The sequence below is a fragment of the Agelaius tricolor genome, unplaced genomic scaffold (assembly GCF_023055355.1).
Source record: "Agelaius tricolor isolate 1412-34295 unplaced genomic scaffold, bAgeTri1.0.p SCAF_5, whole genome shotgun sequence".
Classification (NCBI taxonomy): domain Eukaryota; kingdom Metazoa; phylum Chordata; class Aves; order Passeriformes; family Icteridae; genus Agelaius; species Agelaius tricolor.
In genome coordinates, this window is record NW_027269265.1 from 15,829,054 (window position 1) to 15,849,579 (window position 20,526).

Genomic DNA, 20,526 nt, shown 5'->3' on the forward strand with positions numbered 1-20,526 from the left:
AAGGGAAAGCTGAATGAAACTGAAAGAAGGCTAAAGAATGTCAAAAGAACTTGTTAATCATTAACACTTATTATGTAACTAATTCACAAACCTAAGGAATAACACTCAGTGACACCATGGCATTTGAAGCCCCAAGCTCACACCAGTTCACATCATCACAGTACCTCTGCTACACCTAGCAAGCACATGCAGAGCTCACCATCAGACACAAACTACTGAACCATTCTTTTGCCTTTACACATTCACCTACACATTTGCATTAACCTTGTCAACTTCAGCTCCTTTAAAGAGAAAAGCAAACTACAGACTGAATTCATAGTCTTTTCAGAATCAATATTTGCTACGATTTCACACTATTACAAAGTCAAACCAGAATGTGGTGTCACACTGGTTTCACACCTTGTGTGATGTAGGATGAGCTAGCACTGCCATAGGAAAGGCCAAGAACTATCCAGGCATGGTGACTGAGTGTGAGATACACTCCCCTGGGAGATGTGAGACCACTGTGCTATGCTCAGCCCACAGAGCAGCTAAAAACCTCTTTTACTATACATGGCTATCCTGGTCAGGTAAGTCCCACTTCAGACTCAATTGCAAGTATTATCTTCTAAAGCTCAGACCATATTTACCATTCTACAACATCTGCAAGACTTAGTGAATTAAATCAATGGCTATCATACAAATCAGAGTGTTAAAAGTACCTTTCTCCTTTTCACTGTATCGGCTTATGTTACTGTTGTCACTATACAAAGGACCAGCAGTTGCATGGGGCTTGCAGCTGTGATACTGAGCGTTGAGGGTATTGACTGTGATGTGGATTAGGTGAAGTACAATCTTGCTGATTTCACAGTCTCTGTAGGGGTACTGTTCAGCAAAAGAGAAAAACTTCAGCTTAAAAACTAACTTTTCTCCTTGGATAAACATTTAGGCAGTAAAACAGAAAAATTACAATAATATTGTTAGCTGGATGCCCTTTGCCTTCCCTTGATTATACATTTCCAAATATATCATGAGAAGCAGGACTCTTGTCAGCTTTATACTTATAATTATTTTAATAAAATAGTAAAAGTCCGTATTAGTAACATTTAGTGTCTGCACTTCCTTGTACACCGTATAGACCTGTTAGAAATTTGTTAAGCATATCAAAAGTATTTGCAGCTCCATTTCAGTGCATAAATGCCTTACATTTTAACAGCATTTAACAGCATTAACTAAAGAATACAAACTGCTAAACTGACACACTCCTCCATCTAAAGTCACTACTTAGTTTTTTTTTAACTAATTTTAAGTTACTCAAAATACTCCTCACTGGAATTTCATACATCATTTCCCTATTTTAATATCAATATTTTCCTTTCTCCAGTAAAGTTTCCTCTCTCAAGTAAACACTTGAAAGACAATAAAGACTGAAGAAGCACAAAGGAAGTCAGAAGCACAGACTAAATCCCAACTATTTCAAACACTGAAATTAAATGCAGTAAGTATATCAAAGAAAATTGTTCTTTACAGTTCCATTCACTTGCCATACATTTAGGTATTCCCTGTAACAAATTTCAAATTGAAGTGTAAATTTTTCTGTGGACAGTGTCTTGTTAAGACCACTCACCTTGTAGAGAATAACAAGCAAAGCCTTTAACCATATCTGCCGAATGTGAGGCTTGAGGGACCAGAGGGAGCAGCGAGGAGGCTGCTGAAAGTAATGCCTTAGCTGAGGACAAGTGCAATATTTCAACACCTGCACCACCAAGGGAAGAAGGTGCTTTCCCAGGTTGATGTTATAGTCCATCACCTGAAAAGAACACAGGAGTTACCTCACCAAAATCAAATTCACTGATGTTAAAAAACAAAATAATTAATACAGTTGAGGTATTAGATAAGTGAAAGGAAATCAGTGGTTTTAAGGAAATCTCACTACCATTCAGAAGCTTTTTGCCAGCTTGCCATCTTCTCATTTTAGCCAGATAGGCAGAATGAAACAAAGAAAATGTGTTCTGAAAGCCTTTCATCCAGCACAGTTTAAATTTTAAGATACACTGGCAAGTTCATAAAATATATTATGCTGAAATAGCCTTGTATTATGGCACAAGCTGATCATGCTTCAATACACAAAACCATATCATGTATATCCCATGTTTAACAGGATGCACCTGTGAGTTTTGGGGAATGGGTAGTTTGGTTATTTGGGAGTTTTGTATTAACATTTTAACATTGTACTGGCAGTTTTCTTTTTTTTTTTTCCTCAATAAGCTTGCAACATTAGGCCTTAGGATTTTTTAAGCCCTGGGTTCTAGAATCAGGTAATGACTTTAGGTTCCCACTCTCCACCAAAGGTAAGAGTGCTCACTATGTTATGCAGGAGGTTTATGCACATAAATCCTAAAGGATCTGAGAATAAAGCAAATGAAAATTATCTTGCTCTAAATAAAATGCTTATCAATCTTAAGTGGTGGTGTTGCTATGGACAGGCTGCTGTGATTACTGTTGGTCACATGCCTTGTCTCCATCATGATCTTTGAAGAGCATCATGCTATTTGGGGCCAGTGGTTTGAATCCTAGGAGTGATTCAGAAGTGCAGTGAAGCCATATATTCCCACTACCCTGGCACAACTGTGTTTCACTTGAAACTGCAATGCCATTTTTCATCATCTTCCTATCAGTCTTCCAACAAGAGCTGTTTTTAAAATCACACACGCTGAAATCAGCAGTTAAACTAGACCATAAGAAGGCTCCACAAAGCCCTCGTGTCTGATGCTGCCCTATGTTGGTTGACACCTGGGAAGGTGCAGCAACAAGGCAAGGCAGCTCCAGCACAACTCCCAAGATCTAACATGCCCCTGCAGTACCAGTGGACTTACTGAATTTATCAGCAGCTCTCTACATCTAAACAGACAGTCTATGCTTCTTTTTTTTTTGTTTTTATTAGAACAAGCAGAAGAGACTAATTTACAAACTCTAAACTCGTGGTCTTAAGTTCTTTCCTGAACAAGCCAACTAGAAGTTTTGCCCTGTAAAATTCTCCAGTTTGACGTGCAGCTGTCTCAAATACTCGTGTAGAGCTAAACAGATGACTCCCGTGTCTATCCATGTAGGGCGATCCAGTCGAATATATGATTTATAATCACCAAATTCGGTTCTACCCCGTAATGCCGCGTTCCCCCAGGGAGCGAGAATTACACAGCATGGGTAGGAGCTCATCCATAGAAAGGAGGCTGAGCGCTGCCTAATGGAGTACATCCCGTAACGCAAACATGCCTGCCGCTGAGCAGAGCCATTTTCCAAGCTGCCGTAGTAAAATAAGGAATAAAGGAATAAAGGAACAGAGGAATAAAGGAATAAAAAGAAAGAAAGGAATAAAAAACGACTAGAGGCCGCGGGAGAGGCGGAGCGGAGCCCGCGCCGGGACAACGCGCTGCGCAACAGCGCCACCGCGCGGGCCAACAGCGCCTCTGCAGAGCAACCCGGGCTTTCGGAGCCCGGAACACTCGGAGTTCACGGTGAAAAATACTGAGACTTTTGGGTTTTGGGTTTTGGTTTTTGTTTTGTTTTTTTTTTTTTTTTTTATTGAACTGTCCACTCGAACCAAGCTTGGAATCAAAATCAGCGAAACAGCAAGCAAACTTAATCCTAACCTTTGTGGAGCACACGGGGTAAAGCAAGTTGTTGATGATTGCAATGCAAAATGTTTTTAATTACCATCTGTATGGCAGATTATCTTTGTCAAGTGGGCAGTTTGTCTTATCTCTCTCTTTGAGTGACCACATTCACACCTCCCTCGGGAGGGGACATCTGCTGATAACAGACTATTGAATGTCACTGCATGACTGGTAAGAACTACAGCATCCCATTGTGAGATGCTCCACCCAGAGGCTACCCAGATATAATCCAGAGGTTTTTGAGAGCAGCAAGGCTTTCTCCACGGGATTCCCCAGAGAAACAGCAGCAGTCTCTTCTTCCACTGGGTCTTCAGAGGAAGAATACATCCTTCTCTACAGGACCCCCTTTTCTCCAACAGAACCAAACCTGATACTTCAGGAGGACAGCAGCCACATTTCCAATTGGACTGCCACCAACACCCTGACCCACAGGGTGTCAGGTTGGGTTCTGACTCTGTCAGTGTTGTTCTAGTGTACTGCATTGTTTATTTTATCCTTTATTTTTTTTCCTTTCCCTGTTAAAGAACTGTTATTTCCTGCTCCCATATTTTTGCCTGAGAGCCCCTTAATTTATAATTTATAGCAATCCGGAGGGGTGGGGAGGGTTTACATTCTCCATTTCAGGGGAGGTTCCTGCCTTCCTGTCTTTCCAAACCAAGACACAAGTATTTATGGCTTAGGAAAGAAGAGCAACTGAAATAGATCTCTTAAGAGCTCAGTACTAAGTTTTCATTCTGTAATCACATCTTCGGATTGCAAACATTTCTCTTGCAGAAAAAGGTGATTCCAAACACAAAGCAACCCTACAGCTAAGAAAAGAATTCTTCCAAAATACAAATTAAAATTGATGTCTGCTGCAAGGAGAAAAACCCTGGACTACTGAATCTCTCAAATTCCTTTTGACATCAGAGGAACCAGGATTCAGTTATAAAGATTTAAACACAAATGGCAAATTTGGCTCACACAAGACATTTTAAAGGTGGAAGAAAAAGGCAGGGGCGGATATTTACAGTTGCAGTAAGGAGTACTTCTGAAAATCAGTCCAATTACAATCACTGAAATTTGGGCTTCCAAACTTGGAAAACACTTGGAAAACAAATGTGGAAGATGCTGTCCTGATCTGAACTGTCACTTCCAGACTCTCAGTACAAGAGCAACAGGTCTGAATCTGCTTTTACACTCTTTAATTTAAAACTGCACAAACAAAAGATGATTAACACAGAGCTCTGGGACAATGGAACCCAATGCATTTGCTACGCAGTTTTCATTAACATCCTCTATTCTGCTTCCTGAAATAGGAATACCTGACATCTCCCCAGCTGTGAAAGTTTATCCAACTATCAACATCACATTTAACTTTGAAAAATCACTGATTCCAGTGCATGAACCAGAAAATCTTGGTAAGATCTGCAGATCCAGAAGAGACAAGGATAGCTTTGAGCAATGTTTGAATGTTACAGGGGACATCTGAAAACACAACCCTCTTTGTCCCCTAAGGTAATCCTTTATGAGAGACTGAAAAGGAAAAGGTACTGAAGTGATGATGATGCTCCACTGCAAATAAGAATATTCTGCAAGCGCAAAACATTTTTCAGACCACTACCACCCACTACTCTATCAGTGGGAATTAACTGAGCTTTAGAAAAGCCTTGTGAGGTAGAAAATTATGGTCCTCCTTACAAGATGGAGAAAAAAGGCACAAGGCAAGGATGTGCTTGGTCATTTATCACAGAAATGTAGCAAAAGTTCATAATGGCAATAGCACTCCCTAGGAAAGGGAGAACAGAAAGTCCTGGTGCACTGTAAGGAAGAAAAATGAGCCTCCTGCAAAGTGAAGAATGTTGAAGAGTTCACAGACCGTGAACTCTTCTGTAGGGAAACTCTTCTTCCGTAGGGAAACAAAACAAGAACAGGTCCTCCTGAAGAACAAAGGAGGAAATATTCATGAGGAAAGTAAGGCATTCAAAGGCTAGTGGAAGAAGGCAGAGGCTAGAAGCAGTCTCTAATTTCTCATACAGTGGTAGTATTTTCATGCCTCCATGCACACAAAACTACAATCTCTTCACCAGTGATGCAGAAACTTTAGACTACTAGTGGAAAGAAATTCCTTCACAAGCTGAAAATATGTTAAAGTTTTAAGTAGGATTGTTGAGATATTGGGACACAAGACAGACGATGGACTTTGGACCTGGTTAGCATAAGAGACTTGATAATAGGATACCTTGGCAAGAGCAAACAGAACTTTGAGGATTAAAAGGAGATTCAATCAGACTGGTTGACCGGAAAAAGAAAATTTCATTAAACTCTGCAACCAAGAGACGTTGTAATATGCATTAATTTGTGATTTTAACCCAATAATTGTAGTAAATGTTACTAGTCTTCTTAAAACAGTATATAAGAATTGGTAGTGCACAATAAACTCAAATCCTGATCACCTGTCAGTCTTGCCTGTCTCTCTTCATCGCCAACATAGGATTACCTCATTCAGCCATTATTTTGCTACAAACAAGGCTGTGCTACCATTATTTCAACAACAGGCAATAATAAATAGCAGCAAAAGCTAGTAAGTGCCTTCACCTACTTGTGCTATTCCAGCAATAAAGGCATTAAAGCAGGTTGAGACGCGCATTTTTTGGGGTGCAATCATGAAGCATCCTTCCTGCTGATCGTAGCCAAGCAGGACGTACAGATGGCGCTTGACCGTGTTGAAAGCTTTGGCGCTGCTGATGTCCGACTCTGCACTGCTCTCATCCTTTGCCATGAACTTCATCAGCACTGTGATCAGCTGGTGGACAGTCTGGTGGTCAATCCCAGCATCCTCTGGCAGCAGGTCTTTTATTGTATTATCGTTCTCTGGGGAAGGTTGTCCTATGGGCACAAGAGACATTGGTATGAGACAGTGTAGAACACTGTGTGAACTCTGTAAATCCAAGAAACACGGTATAGAACACACCAGAATTTTTTTCCAGAGTTCACTGTTCCATTGCTGCCCAAATACAGCCAGTGAAATTGCAGGAGACAGGCATGCACTTCTGAGGACATTGCTCCTCTGTAGCCTCAGGTCCAACAGCACAGAAACACCACTGTGTCACTCAACTCCATTTCTCAGCTTTCCCATACTTAGTGGAGCACCTTATTTCCCATCCCAGTGCATTTCTGCCAAATTGAATATTATTATTCTTCCACATCCTTTAAATCCCAATGCCACCAAATTCTCATCTGGTATGGTTATCAGTCTTTTCTCAGTTAACATGAACAGACATCAGTCTTTGTAAGTGGAAAATGTACAAAATGGCAAGGCTAGGAAATATGAAAAATTGTACCAAATAATGATTAAACGAAGAATGAAGACTTCCCCTATTAGTACATATCTGTATTTCCCTTAGATAACTTGTAGTACTGCAAATAACTTGTAAATAAAGAGTGTTATTTTAATATTCTAATTTTCCCATATTCTCAACATGATATGCTGTTCTGACAAAGGACTTCTTTGCTGGTACAACTGCATCTGTCTTAGGTTCTTCACAAGAAAAAATGCAATGTCTGTAATTTTTTAAAATAGTTTTAAAGTGTGTTGCATTTGTATTCATGGGTGAACAGAGATTTGTTTGGCTGTTTTGCAAAGCATGGGAGATGGTTATCATTTCTATGACAGGTGAAAATTAAAACTATGCAGGGGGCAGGAATTTTCAGATCCACTTCTATTAAGAATCACTTTGGTTTATTGGTCTTATTTGGGTTAGAAGAAATAATGAACTTTATGTTATACAACATTTTTTGTTCCAGTTTTGACTGGGATTTTTAACTTAAAAACCCTCCTTCAAAATGGAAATTCTCTACACAAGCTTTTGCTGGACCGAGATTTGTAGATACAAAAAGAAAACAGTGAAGTCTGAGATAATTAGAATCAGAAATAAAGCAAAACCATTTTCAGAAGTACTTCAAAAATGTACACAAAAAGTAATCTTAGCTTCATGGACATAAACTGAGAAATAATATTTGATTCTTATATAATATTACACCCAGGTTAAAATTTTCCATGGAATTATATCATAAAGACACAATTTTCATAAGGATGATATCTGACTGTATTATTCAGCCCTATTTATTTTCATCTCTATAACATGTTGTGAGATTTTCAATAAAATAAAGAAGGAGATAAAATAAAACAAATGAAAAGATCATTGGGCTCTAAATAAATACTGGTTCTCCAAAGAGAATTCAAAGAGTAATTAATCTCCAAAGATTAAACCATTTTATTTTCACTTGAACAATATAATTTAGAAGCTCAGTGATAAAACATTCAATTTCAAAACTGTTTCATAACTCTAACAACCTAACAGACACTTCTCAGGACTTTTCCTGACATTTTACTTTTCCAGAAATATTACTGCACTTTCTGATGCATTAAAGATCTCATTTCTCATACAGTACTCTCAAGGAAAACTATACAGCAGGATAGAGTGAACAGAGCTTCACCCTGGTTTGTTTGTCACAGCTGTACTAAGGATCAAGACTATGGAATGTCACTCACCCTGGTTTTATTTCTGATGTAGGAACCTGTAAAAACCCAGCAATGGAGAACTACTTGTTTAAAACTACAAAAATGGTACAATCCAGTTTAATCAATTGATCTTCAGAGCCTGAAAAACTTCTGCTGTCTGGAATGAGTCTTAGGTTATACCAGGCCTGAACTAAACATTTATTTCATCAACACAAGGTACAGAGTATCCTGTTATCACATGAGGCTGTTTAAATCCAAGCCTGGAATGCAAAACCAAGACAGCTCTGTCTTTACAGTGGCTAGGAATTTTATTTCTTAAAATTCACGTGCATTTGTATGTGCCTGTATAAGGTATACAGATACAGACACCTGTCCTCCCCAGCCCTCATCAAAACCTTCTCACATCACCAAACACACAGCCAGGTAATATACAACCTCCATGCCCTCATTCAATCTAGCCTTACTGCCAAAGATTCATCTCTTTATTCATCTGTGCCTTATATCAGACCTCTACACCTTCAAATTACTTTAAGGTATATCACAATGTAACATAAAGCAGCAGATCAGGATTACAGCAGGGCTCATCATCCCAAGTGTGATCCCTATCAGTGAAACTCTCTCACTGACTGTCCAGGATACTGCACAAGACATAGGAACAAACACATGATCCTGGTGTTTAATCCATACAGAATGCACACTGAATTCAGCTTGCATTTGGACTGTGCAAGGATGCCTGTTTTAGATCTAGAAAGAACAGATGAGCATGAAAACTGGTTCATTCAAGGGCTATGTATAAAATACATGTTTTTCTACAACAGATGTACATCCTCCATTTAGGAGTCAGTCAGTTCCCTAGCTGAAACACATAAGCTCAGTACTCCCAATGCAGCGTTAAAAACTGAAACAAACCTAAAAAAAATTTTTTTTACAAACATACAAGCTTTTAGGAAGAAATAATAAATATTGGGCAGGAGAAAAGAGACAGTAATTAGTCTTCTAGTTTCCAAATCATCTGTCATATTCTGAATCATATTATCAGAATTCTCTTGAAACCAGTAGTTTCTAGATATCTGAAACATTTTATATACATATTTTAGTGGAAACTTTGTTTTAACCTTAGGTGATGAACTACCTAAGGCTGTAAAGTAAAGCGTAGCAATACCAAAATACATCTGATAAAACCACAATGTGTAACAATGCCTACTGTGACAATGACAGTTCTTATGCAACAAATTCCTTTAAGCCCAGTATTTAGCAGGTGGTTGGTGCTGTTAAATGAAGAACAATCATCCACTGATATACCTGTTTATTGCATCATGATGTCACTTGATCCCTCTGTGAGCCTATGACAACCCACACATATGTTTTGTTTATTTCCAGCTCTCACTGGCTAGCACAGCAGGGCTATATCCTGATAATTCAGAAACTCCCCTATTTCATTTCACAGCTTAGTCAGCTCCCACAGTGACAAGGTATCTTTCTTTCAGCTGATCATCAAATAAGTTGATATATTTTGATTAGGAATTTGCATCTGTTGGAAGTATTTCAAGTCTTGAAGACAGAACATGAAAAGATCTGAATCTGACATCTTTTCATTTCCAAATCATCAGCCTACACAGCACTCAGAGCAATAACTGTCAGTAGTCATAATTATTAAGAGATTCCTTGGATCCTGCTGTGCTACCTATTCTACAGAAGCCTGACAGAAGGGTGACATCTTCAGAAAATGTCAGTAAATATAAAATAAGGGACTTGAGGTAGCTGTAAGCATGCAGAGTGTAATATACAGTACTGACAGGCAAAAGCATTCTGTCTGCTGTCTTTAAAATCTGAAGGACTCAAAGACCTGACTCAAAACAGGTGACCCATGGGGCCAGTCTAGCAAATATTTACCTGTGGGCAATCAAACACAGGAGGGTGAGGCACTGCTGGCATAGCTGACTGACTCCAAAGTCTAACTTACAACTGGAAGCAGCCTTAAATACAGACTGAGAGCAAAACTTCAATTTACACTTTTTGGAATCATGCTGAGATGTGATTCAGTCTGCCATTTAGACAACTTCCATCTTGTGCAAGTTTATCTCATGATTCAGCAAGAAAGTCAGAGTTAGAGCCTTCCTTTTCCTGTTCCATCAAAACACACCTCCTTTGTCACACCCACCTGGTGTTTGCTCTGGTGTTCCTCCAAGTGCTGGTGCAGACTGCTCATGTCTGGTCAAGCTCACAGCTTCAGGAAAAAAACAAGAGCAACTCTGTTTATTAAGGCAGCACTGACATCTTACACTTAGCATATATTCAGTGCTAGCACATTTATGTTCGTTTACTCATGCACTGTTGTCAGGCAGTGAGTGTAACTGCTTGGAACATGTCACTTCTGTGCCCTACAGATTTTGTGCACTATGTTCTATAACTCTAATTTTCTCCATCATTTAATTTTACTGGTACAAGAGTCAGCACACAGGAGTTCCTGTGCAGCATCAGTAATTGGTCATGAAGGATTACCTAAGAATCCCAAAATATTCAGGGGGACTGTGTTGGAAAGAATATATATTGCAGTGTTGGAAAGAAAATTGCTGCTTAAGTTAATTGTTCACTAGCACCCAGGTTCAAAAGTTTTATTAGTTCCTATTATATGGGTAAGAGCAATGTGAGAGGTCCAAATTGAATATAAAGACTAATCTGTGTTTTCAAAATTCTCTAAATGAGAATAGACAAGCTTCATTTCTGCTTGGAAAGGTATCTGCACAGCACTCCAGACAATGGTTCTCCAGCACTAAGTCCTCCTGTAGAAACCATCAGGAAAGACGTGTTGCATGGACATTGTTTCCTTATCAACAGAATGCTGAATATATTCAAAAACTCATTTGAGCCATTAACAGCTGTTTTTAAGACATCTAGCATATGCTACATGCACTGATTAATAATTATAATTAATAAATATATAAGTAATAGAGGATTTTTTCTGTAAAATCTGTATCTATTTAAGACAAAACTACTGCATATTAGCCACAAATAAAAATTAAGATCTAGAAAAGACAAGCTAGTCTTGGAGCATTTTATTCTGGCCTTTTAAACAGGCACATCTAGACACAATTTTTCTGTGTTCTTTGTCAAACTCACGGACTTGTCATTATCTGAGTAATGCCAAAGCAGCCAGAAACCAATTGGATAGATATTGACAACTTCAATGTGTACCCATCAATGGGATATGATCCATGGGGAGAAGACAGAGGTGTGTCACAAAAACATAAATAGGTACTCAACGAATTTTGGTGGTTAGGGTTTCGGGAAGGGAGAGCGCTCTCTTGGACTCGGCGGGTCCCTTGACGCTGTCCCGCAGGGAGCGCACGCTCTTCTGGCGGTTACGCGCGAAACGAGCCCTCTTGATCTTCCACATTGCCGCATCACTGAGGTTGGCCACGTTTGTCCTGACAGCAGTGATAGCTTTGCAAATGCAATGGACCAAGTTAGGATTCATTCCACCCCATGGGGAGGTCCTATTGCTGCCAAGTGCCAAATGCAACTGGGCCCCAGGTCCCACTCGAGCCAAGAAAGTTTCAAATGGGCCCATGGGGTCCATCTGCAAGGTACTCATTTGCATGCTCTCATTCTAAAAACTATACAGTCCCAAGAGGCATAACTGTGTTAAAAGATTATGCTGGTCAAAAACAGATTCTTGAAGCCAAAAACTGAATTTCAAGCTAAGAGAATATGAGGTGCCCCCTATTTAAAAGGGCAGAAATCTCACAAGTATGGATCACATTTAGTGTACTCATACCTAACCATGGCCCCTAGTTTTGCCATACTAACCTCCTGTTCTACCTGCACCTACCATCCTGATTTTGATTTCAAAAAACCTGTGAGTGTTGATTATGGAGTTACAGTGGTGTTATCAGCAGTATCACTGCATGTTTTAATGGGATCACCAATACTTTTCCACACTCATATCTATAGTGCACTGGAACCCTTTGAGTTTAATCATCTGAGTGACTGAAGTCAGTGAGCCCATCCTTTGCATCACCCATCTCTTTGAAATGACAAAAAAAAAGGTTCAAAAGAAATCTGAACATTTTCTTGTGCTTATTTTAAATGACGCAAAAATATTCCTATTTCAAGATATTGCCCTACATTTGCAGCCAGAGGTGTTAGAAACTAGTGGCAAGACACCCTCCTCAGGCCACAGCAGCAGTTCCCAGCATTGGGTCAAGCTACTCACACATGAAGAAAATATCTTTGCAGTTCCACCCTTCTCCTGTGGAGCAGTCACAGCACCTAGGCTTTTTTAGGCACTGGGCTCCATGCAAATGTAGAAGGAAGCATTAAGCTGCTGAGGGAACATGCACTGTTCAGACAGCTGTTCCCATCTCCTCCAGGAAATGGAAATAGATCTGACTCACAGGCCACCACTTGGGTTAGGAAGTCTTCAATTATTCAGCATTCTAAAAATTTATACATGAATTAATTTTTAGTCCCTGTCTAGTGAAAGGAAGATTTGGTTTCTCATTAAGAAACCAAGTATGAACAGGACAAACATTTTAAAACATTTGTCACTGCAAAGATAGTTAACTGAGCACTGGCTCTAGGATTCCATGTATCTCTTATGCTGTGCTTTTCAGAGGGTCAAACAGCTCTTAGGGCTGACTTTGTACAGATCACCACAGGACAGGGCTGGGCATGATCTGGGACTTGAAGAACAGCAAATGTGACAGCATTAGAACTTCTACAATAGAACAAGGGGGTTAACGTGGGTTGCAGGTGATCATAGAGCCAGACCACAGTTCAACCAAGGCTGGCAATCACATCCTAGTGAGAGCAAAACACAACACCCAAAGGTGCAGCAGAATACAGACTAATCGGTATTCAGGAAGTAAAAAATGCTTACTTTATTTTAATTTGGCCTGAAAGATTACTTAATTTCAGAGAATTTATATACACAAGACCTGCAACTCCCTCAGTCTCTTGCAAGCAGCTAAAATTCCAGAAGCTGGTAAAAAGTGATCAGATTGATTTGAAATATGCTTACTTGTTGGGAAAGGAAATTCTTTGTTGCAGTCCAGATGAAGCTGAGCCTCCAAACTCAGGGTTTCAAAGCGATTCACAAAGAACTCCCAGCTCAAAGCTGGGATATCTGCTTTTAGAAAATGAAGTAGCAAAAGCTTACTAAGAATTGTGGGCCTATCCTTGACAACTGTGTCAAACTGGAAATCAAGGCAGAGGCAGAGACCCTATAGAGGGAAACAAAGAAAACAACACATAACTGAGATATGAGATATCTCTTAAGGATTTTTTATATAAAGGAAGGTCAGAGCTCATAACTCCTCCTGTCAGTTAATATAGGACCAAGGTTTAGCTCCTTTTTTCTACCAAGTCCTTTAAATCAGAACTAATGCTACTGGTATCAGAGAGAAAGGTAAGTAAAGAAATAAATAAGCATCATATTTTGAATATAGAATTTTCTAAGATTTTGAGAAATACAAAGGTACAGGCAAAGTTCTATAATACTGCATCTTTTGTACACAATATCAAAGTGGTTTGTACACTCCCTATCTGAGAAAAACATTACATTTATGTAACTGAATCAAGCCCTTAATTACAAAAAGAATGAATCACCAAGGTTAAACAGGGGAAGAAAGATTACATTGTCAAGTGTATCAGAGGCACTTTGCCTGAAAATTCTTCTGTACATTTTCTGCACTAGAATTTTGTCTGGACTGTCAAGATTTAAGTTTGATAAGAAAGCCCACATATTGAATATCAAAGTGCAGTACACTGGTCTCACTGAACCCCAGTTCAGTAATAGTGTCATTGAACTCAATTTCTCTGGAAATTATTTTGAAAAGGTACCAAAGGGAATTAAACTAGCAAGCATTAACAGCATTTTGTAGGCAGTAACCCTGAGCTCTTTAAAATACATATTCATTCTATTCTCCACAGAACTAGAACTGAATTGTTCTATAAGATTTATTTTTTTATCTTGCTTTTCTCACTTAAGTATCTGTTTAGATTTAATCATGTGAATCCTGACTGGCAGGCTGACATTCATAAAATTACATGTCTAAGTGAGTCTTGAAAAGATCAAGACCAAGTTTGGTTTTGCTCAAATATATTTTCTCACTGTGAGCTCAGCAGGGTTTCATAAGACTTAAAAATTTATTTTTTTAATTGAAAAATACCAAATTATCTTCAAATAATCAAAAAAAATTACAGTTTTCTACAATAGCAGTTCAAACACAATAATCCTCTGCAGCCATCAAAGTATTTATGGTTGGACTTGGATCTTAAAAATTATTTTTTCCACGATTCCAAGTTGGGGTAGGGCAGTTTCATTTCCCCTGGTTATTTTGTGCATATGTCAAGTACCAAGACCAATAATGCTTGCCTAAAGAGGTATTAGCAGTGACTGTGATGCTGTACATCTGACCTCCAGGTGAAAAGGCAGCTTCCCACTGGAATATATTTTTTCCCATGTAGCACACCCACCTGTAAAGCTGGCCTCTTTATGGTGTCAAGTAATAGTCCAGCTCTTGTAGCCACTGCTGGGTTGACATCTTCCACAGCAGTCAGGAAACAGCAGAATGCATGAGCCAAAGAGTACTTCAGTAGGTGGTTTTTTGTCACAGAGTGAATGTCCAAAAATCTGCACAACACAGCCACTTTCTCAACTGTAGCAGCGAGACAAGAGCATATTCATTTAGGCAATGGTTTATGTACTGATTAATAAACAGATTAATACAAAGAAATATGCACAGCTGAGAAAGTAACAATGAAAAATAGCTAGAAAGAGCTATAATTTTGATTCTTATTATCCAAAATGTCTCATCTTCCCCTTTATCTTACTGCACACTGTTTTGCCATAGTTTAGCACTGAACTATCTCCAAAACTCTCCAAAGCAGCATAAAGTTCATAATCTGTTATATGTCTTCTCAGTTACTGCAGAGAAAGCTCTACTTCTTCAGAGAAGAAACAAAGAGAAAACAGAGTACATTTCTCAGGCCTACCTGCTTCAAATCTCATCTTCCAGTCTTTACTGTTGAAATTGCTGTTTATGATTGTCCAGAAAATGTCAGCTCCATGAGGAAGTGAAAGTGCATGAAGAAGAAGTGGGACTGCCAGGGAAGAAAGCTGAGAAAATTCAGACTTCACAACTCCCCACAAGCTGGAAAGACAAAAAAGAGCAAGGCTGCTTATAAAGACACTCCCTTGATATCCTTTCTTCTAAATGTAAAGAACTTTCCATGAAAATATCTATGAGCCATGCTGGGCATTTATGTGACTACTACAGAATGGATTGTAGTAAAAACAAAGTAGGAAAACAGAGCTACTTGCAGATCTTCAACTACAGCATTTTTTATTGAAAATCCAGGTTCAAATATTCCTCACTTTGAAATATTTCATTTTGAAAGTTTTGCCTAGTTCAAGACAACTGCCATGGAACACAGTCTATGCTAAGAATTAGGAGTTTCAGCATGACCAGCTTTCAGCATGACCACATAAGCCACATGAACTGTCTTGACACCAAAAACCATGTGCATCCACAAGTAACTAAGAAGTTGGATATTCACAATTTGCTGGTATAGATTCAGGACAGATTCTCTAGGCTGCTAAAACCCTCAGTCTTGGGAGATACTCAGTGAAATTGATACAGAGCAGCTGTTAAGTGCTGACAAACAGTATTTCAGAAGATCATATGCTGATGTTTACTCAGCTAGTTTTCTTCAGAAGTCCCTTTCTCCAAAGAGAATCTTAAAAGGCACAGATTTCAATCCAATTCACTCTAAGTGAATGAACTTCCTGTCCCTCATAAAAATAATTTGAAATACTATTGTTGTCTCAGCTTTAATGCTAAGGCCCTATAAACTGTGTGCCTGCCTTCATGACATCCTTTATTTTATTTTGCAGATTCCAGGAAGATACATCAGTCTCAGGTAATGGTATTATTGAATATAAGAGAGTCTGACTTATTGCATAAGAGGTGGTTCACAATGGAGTAGCCATGATTGACACTGCAGGGTTACCTTGACTTCATTTACATCTTAATTAGCCTGTGCAATAACTTTTATAAAGGTTTCTTAATCTTTCCACACTTCTCTACCACTCTTGTTAATTTCCCATAGTAAACTTGCAAATTCTTTGACATTAAGGAAAATGTATACCTGGAGAACCAATGAAGCATGAAGACAAAATGTGCAATAATAACTCACCTTGCAATCAACATGTGATCCTGAATATAGGCAAGAAATTGTGGATGGTCTTTTCTTGCTATATACAGGCATTCCCCATGAAGACACAGGATCTTCAGACAATTCAGCATGTTAAAAAGAATGTCTGGTTCTTCAAACCTTGACATTTCCTGCATAAACAGATGTTTCTCTCTCAACACAATGACATCACCAGCAATACAAAGTAAACTAACAAGTAATCAATGTTACCTGCAATATAGTGTATATGAGCTTCAAGGTAACTGGAAGTTGCTGATAACAAAACTTCCTTTCTGTGTCATTCTTTATTGCTGTTAAAAATGTAAGTTACAGACAATATCAAAATTCTTTTATCTATGAATTCAAAATGAAACTAAAGAATGTTAAGATGATGAGAGATAAATTAATTCTAGGCACATTAACCCTGCAGTCAGCAAAGTTAGCATAGCATGGAATATGGCATCTAATGTTTTTGCTACTTTATATGTTCAAAAAGCCAAGACTTCTTTTAACACCTTTGGGAGACAGTCACACTTGCTATCAACTTATTTACAGCCTATTCAATTAATACGTTGAAAGAATTAAATGCATGATAAAAAAAGTGACTGTGCACTGTTGAACTTGAAAGACTGCTTGTATTGTATATGAGTATAAGCATTTCTTTTAAAGCCTTACTGCAATAACCTTTTCAGCCTCTACCTACCAGCATTTTCTGTGGTCTCTGTGTGATTTCCTGGGTTTTCTCCATGCTTTGGTGCTGATTTGTCTTCCTCTTCTCCTTCAGTTCCTATAATAAACTCAGGTCTAGTATACAGAAGACTATCCTCGAGGTTATCTGTGGGCTCCTTTAAGAATATAATAAGTTAAATTCATTTCTTGATGTTACCTACATACATGAGGCCATATCCTGCTGACTAAGCTACATTTGGTGTGACAAACTGAGCTCAAATGAGGCATTCTTTGTTTAGTTCCATGTACATTTATGCACTCAAATCACCTGCATATCTAATATTTTGCATCAGCAAATGGATACTGACAAAAAAAAAAGTGTGTTTCTGACATTGATTTAACAGAAACTGTATATGCATATTGGAGCTGAGGTGGATTCAATCAAAGGGCCAATACTTCACCAAGTCTGTCATCCTTGCCTGAAAGGAGTAACAGACAGGAGCAGGGTGTTTCCTGCACTACAGGCTTAGGGGCAGGACCTACCTCAGCCACTTGTACATTGAAAACTGTAAACTCCAGGCTGGAGGTACTTCTGCCTGTGGCAAGGAGCACAGGATTTAAGGTTCCCATTGTGATGTTTATGTTGGAAATTTCAGGGTGAAGTCTGGAAGTGTCCCAGCACCCCAAAGACTGCACTACTCGCTAATTCTCTCTTGAGATGAGAATCTGTACTGGAGGGGCATGAGATCATTTTTCTAGGACAAATACTATACTGAATACTATGTGCAAAATATCTACTTCTAGGATACACATCAAATGAAATTCTGACAATTTGACACATAAAAAGGCATCACTATTCCCTCCATGGGAGGAAAAAAACTAATAGAAATCTGCTACTAACACACCACAACAAATGAGCATCAGAATAAATGGAATTATGCCTTCTTCTCAACTACCAGATGGAACAGTTGCATATAATAGATATCCAGCTTAAAATAAATTCATCAGACCACCACCACCACCACCGGAAATTCTCCAACTCTCCTGCAAAGCTACAGAAAATTTTAATGATGACTAGTGACTGGAGAGTACATATCTGGGTCTGATAAAGCTGGGTACTCAACCTGAAGTAGAACAATTTTTCCCACAGTGCTCAGCATTTCAAACAGTCAAGCTCCAACTTGCTCACTTGACAACTGCTTCACTCAAAATCATTTATCATTTCAAAGTATCCACTCCTTGCTTTTATCAGAAGGTAAGTATTAACACTTTACTTTTTTTTGTGAGACACAGTAGGATTGGAGTGATGCATGTCCAAAGTGAAAAAGTACTTCAGTGTTCATGGGGGAAGAGTTCAAGATGGATTAATATTGCCATCTTCCCTGGGTTCTTTGAATCAATTCAAACTTGGGAAATTTTACAGTTCAATGGCATTTTGCTTTAACCTCCCGAATCGTTCATGCCAAAAGCCAGTGCAGCTTTGCTCCCTGAGCACAATGGAATGAGAATAGTGAAGGAGTTTCAGCACACCAATAATACAGACCCTTTCCTACTCTACTTACCACAAGCCTGATTTCTTCCTTTGGAGCAAGCTGTTCCAGCAGCTCAAAACCCAGCTGGTAACACAGAATGCTGGACTGGCACAGACCACATTCAACTGATTTTTCATCTTTCTGACAGGTGTGAGAACCACCCCAGGGTGCCTGAAACACATTGTTTATGATGGATATTATATCTTTTGAGATGCTGTTCTCTAAGCCCAAAGTGACACCATCATCCTGGAGTTCCATCTGAAAAAAAGTGAAAAGAGTAAGGATTTATTATTAATTTAAAAGGCAGAGTACAAACTGTCTGCTTCTTCCTACATTTCTGCTAGTTTTATATTACAGTACTGGAAAGAATCTGAGAATTCTTAATGTAAGAATTCTGTAACTCAGAATTTTAAATTGCTACTGGTGTTGAGGCCCAAGCTCAAACAGCTAGAGTAAATAGACAATTTCAAGCACAGAATTAATCCATTAATTTTACCTGGAGACTGTCATCCAAAACAAGTGTCCTTGGATTCATAATGTAGAAACTTAGCTATCCAAAAATTGATAACCTAAGTTTATCAACAAATCTCTGCTTCTAGTCTGTAAAAATAAACGAAGTTCCAAGGAAAAGTTCCTTTCACTAGTGTCAGGTTAGTATCTAACCTGAATGTGGAGCCATCTAACTTCTTTAAACATTAACCTATAATTTCTATAGAGATAAAGACAGATGGCAGCTGTACTGGGATTTAAATGCCTTACACTTCATGCCAGGCCCTTAGCAGAAAGAGAATCAATACAGGATCAAAAGAATCAATGCCAGGCCCTAAAGAGAATCAATAAAGGAGAGCCAAAAGTGACTACAGAACTTCAGCATTCCTTCCATGCGGACATTTTTCTCCTGCAAGTACCTGCTTCAGGATTAGATCAAACATCAGAATGAAGCAATTAAGATTCATTTCCTCATCTTCACACTCAAAATCAATTGTTTTTCCACTAGGATGTCCAAAATTCTTGAAAGGGCTGTGAAAAGGACTACGTATTGGGCTCCGAAATGGGCTCTGGAAAGGGCTTGGGAAAGGACTGAGCATGTTGTGCTGAACTCTGCGCCCAGGGTCAGAAGCAACGCTCACCTGAAAACATAAAAAAATCAACATGTCCAAATGACTGTTAGGCATGTAAGCAATCTCATTCTATAAGAAAATGCCAAAAATAGCAAGAACTCTTGACAGCCTTGCCACTCCCTTGTGTAGCTTTTTTGCCAAATATACATGTGTCCCTTATTAACACCACTGAATGATAAGATAGAGTGGAAGTACAGGAACCATATTCTGCCCAGATGATAAATTCTCTCAAGCTAAGCAGCTGACATCCATTATGTTATTTCTACTAAGGAGAATTTCAACATCCAAAACCAAACTGAAAATTGGTGCAGGCAGTAAAGCACCTATCAGGTGACAATGATCTGCTCCATAATCCATGGCCACTGACTTTAATAACAGGAGGCTAATAAAGGAGCCCACCCCAAGAGAACTTTGTTAACTAGGGCTGTACCAAGGATACAAGTAGCTGGAAATGAACTAGACACAATGGCAGTAAGTTGTGTATGTCTGCACTGATTTATGCCCACAACACAGCAGGTCAGCTAAAACACCCTGAGAACTTCTAGGCATTGCAGGGAGATACACACTTAGATGACACACCAGGTCAATTTTCACACCATGGTCTGAAAGACCAGACAGTCTGCTTAGTTTAGAAGTGCTTTTCTGCTTAGTTTAGAAGTGATCATGGGCTAGGTGTGGCAGTGCTCTCTGCAAAGCTGTATCAGAAGACTGGCAGACCACGTGTAAGGAGTCATCAACTGCCTAGATGCCGTAGTTCCTTAAATGTAAAGAATGAGGTCTTTCAAGCAACCTTGTTCCTGGTGTCCTTGAAGCACTTCATCCCAACTACTGGGAAGTTAAGTCACATC

The 20,526-nt window shown here is 38.9% G+C and overlaps 1 protein-coding gene across 6 annotated transcripts in view; it reads right to left on the reverse strand.

The window, feature by feature from the left end:
• The window catches only part of UNC79 (unc-79 homolog, NALCN channel complex subunit), a 109,416-nt gene that overhangs the window by 52,624 nt on the left and 36,266 nt on the right, over window positions 1-20,526 (reverse strand). For all 6 annotated transcript variants that reach the window (XR_011679137.1, XM_071426568.1, XM_071426565.1 and 3 more), the window contains exons 18-30: window positions 19,466-19,687; window positions 18,588-18,815; window positions 17,060-17,201; window positions 16,588-16,667; window positions 16,360-16,508; window positions 15,157-15,314; window positions 14,638-14,819; window positions 13,181-13,382; window positions 11,422-11,601; window positions 10,319-10,384; window positions 6,235-6,521; window positions 1,607-1,789; window positions 702-864 (exon numbers count right to left, since the gene is read on the reverse strand). Coding sequence is in view for 5 of the 6 variants with exons in the window: in XM_071426568.1 (XP_071282669.1) it covers window positions 702-864; window positions 1,607-1,789; window positions 6,235-6,521; window positions 10,319-10,384; window positions 11,422-11,601; window positions 13,181-13,382; window positions 14,638-14,819; window positions 15,157-15,314; window positions 16,360-16,508; window positions 16,588-16,667; window positions 17,060-17,201; window positions 18,588-18,815; window positions 19,466-19,687 (2,242 nt within the window). In the remaining variant the exon portion in view is untranslated. The remainder of the gene's footprint in view (window positions 1-701; window positions 865-1,606; window positions 1,790-6,234; window positions 6,522-10,318; window positions 10,385-11,421; window positions 11,602-13,180; window positions 13,383-14,637; window positions 14,820-15,156; window positions 15,315-16,359; window positions 16,509-16,587; window positions 16,668-17,059; window positions 17,202-18,587; window positions 18,816-19,465; window positions 19,688-20,526) is intronic.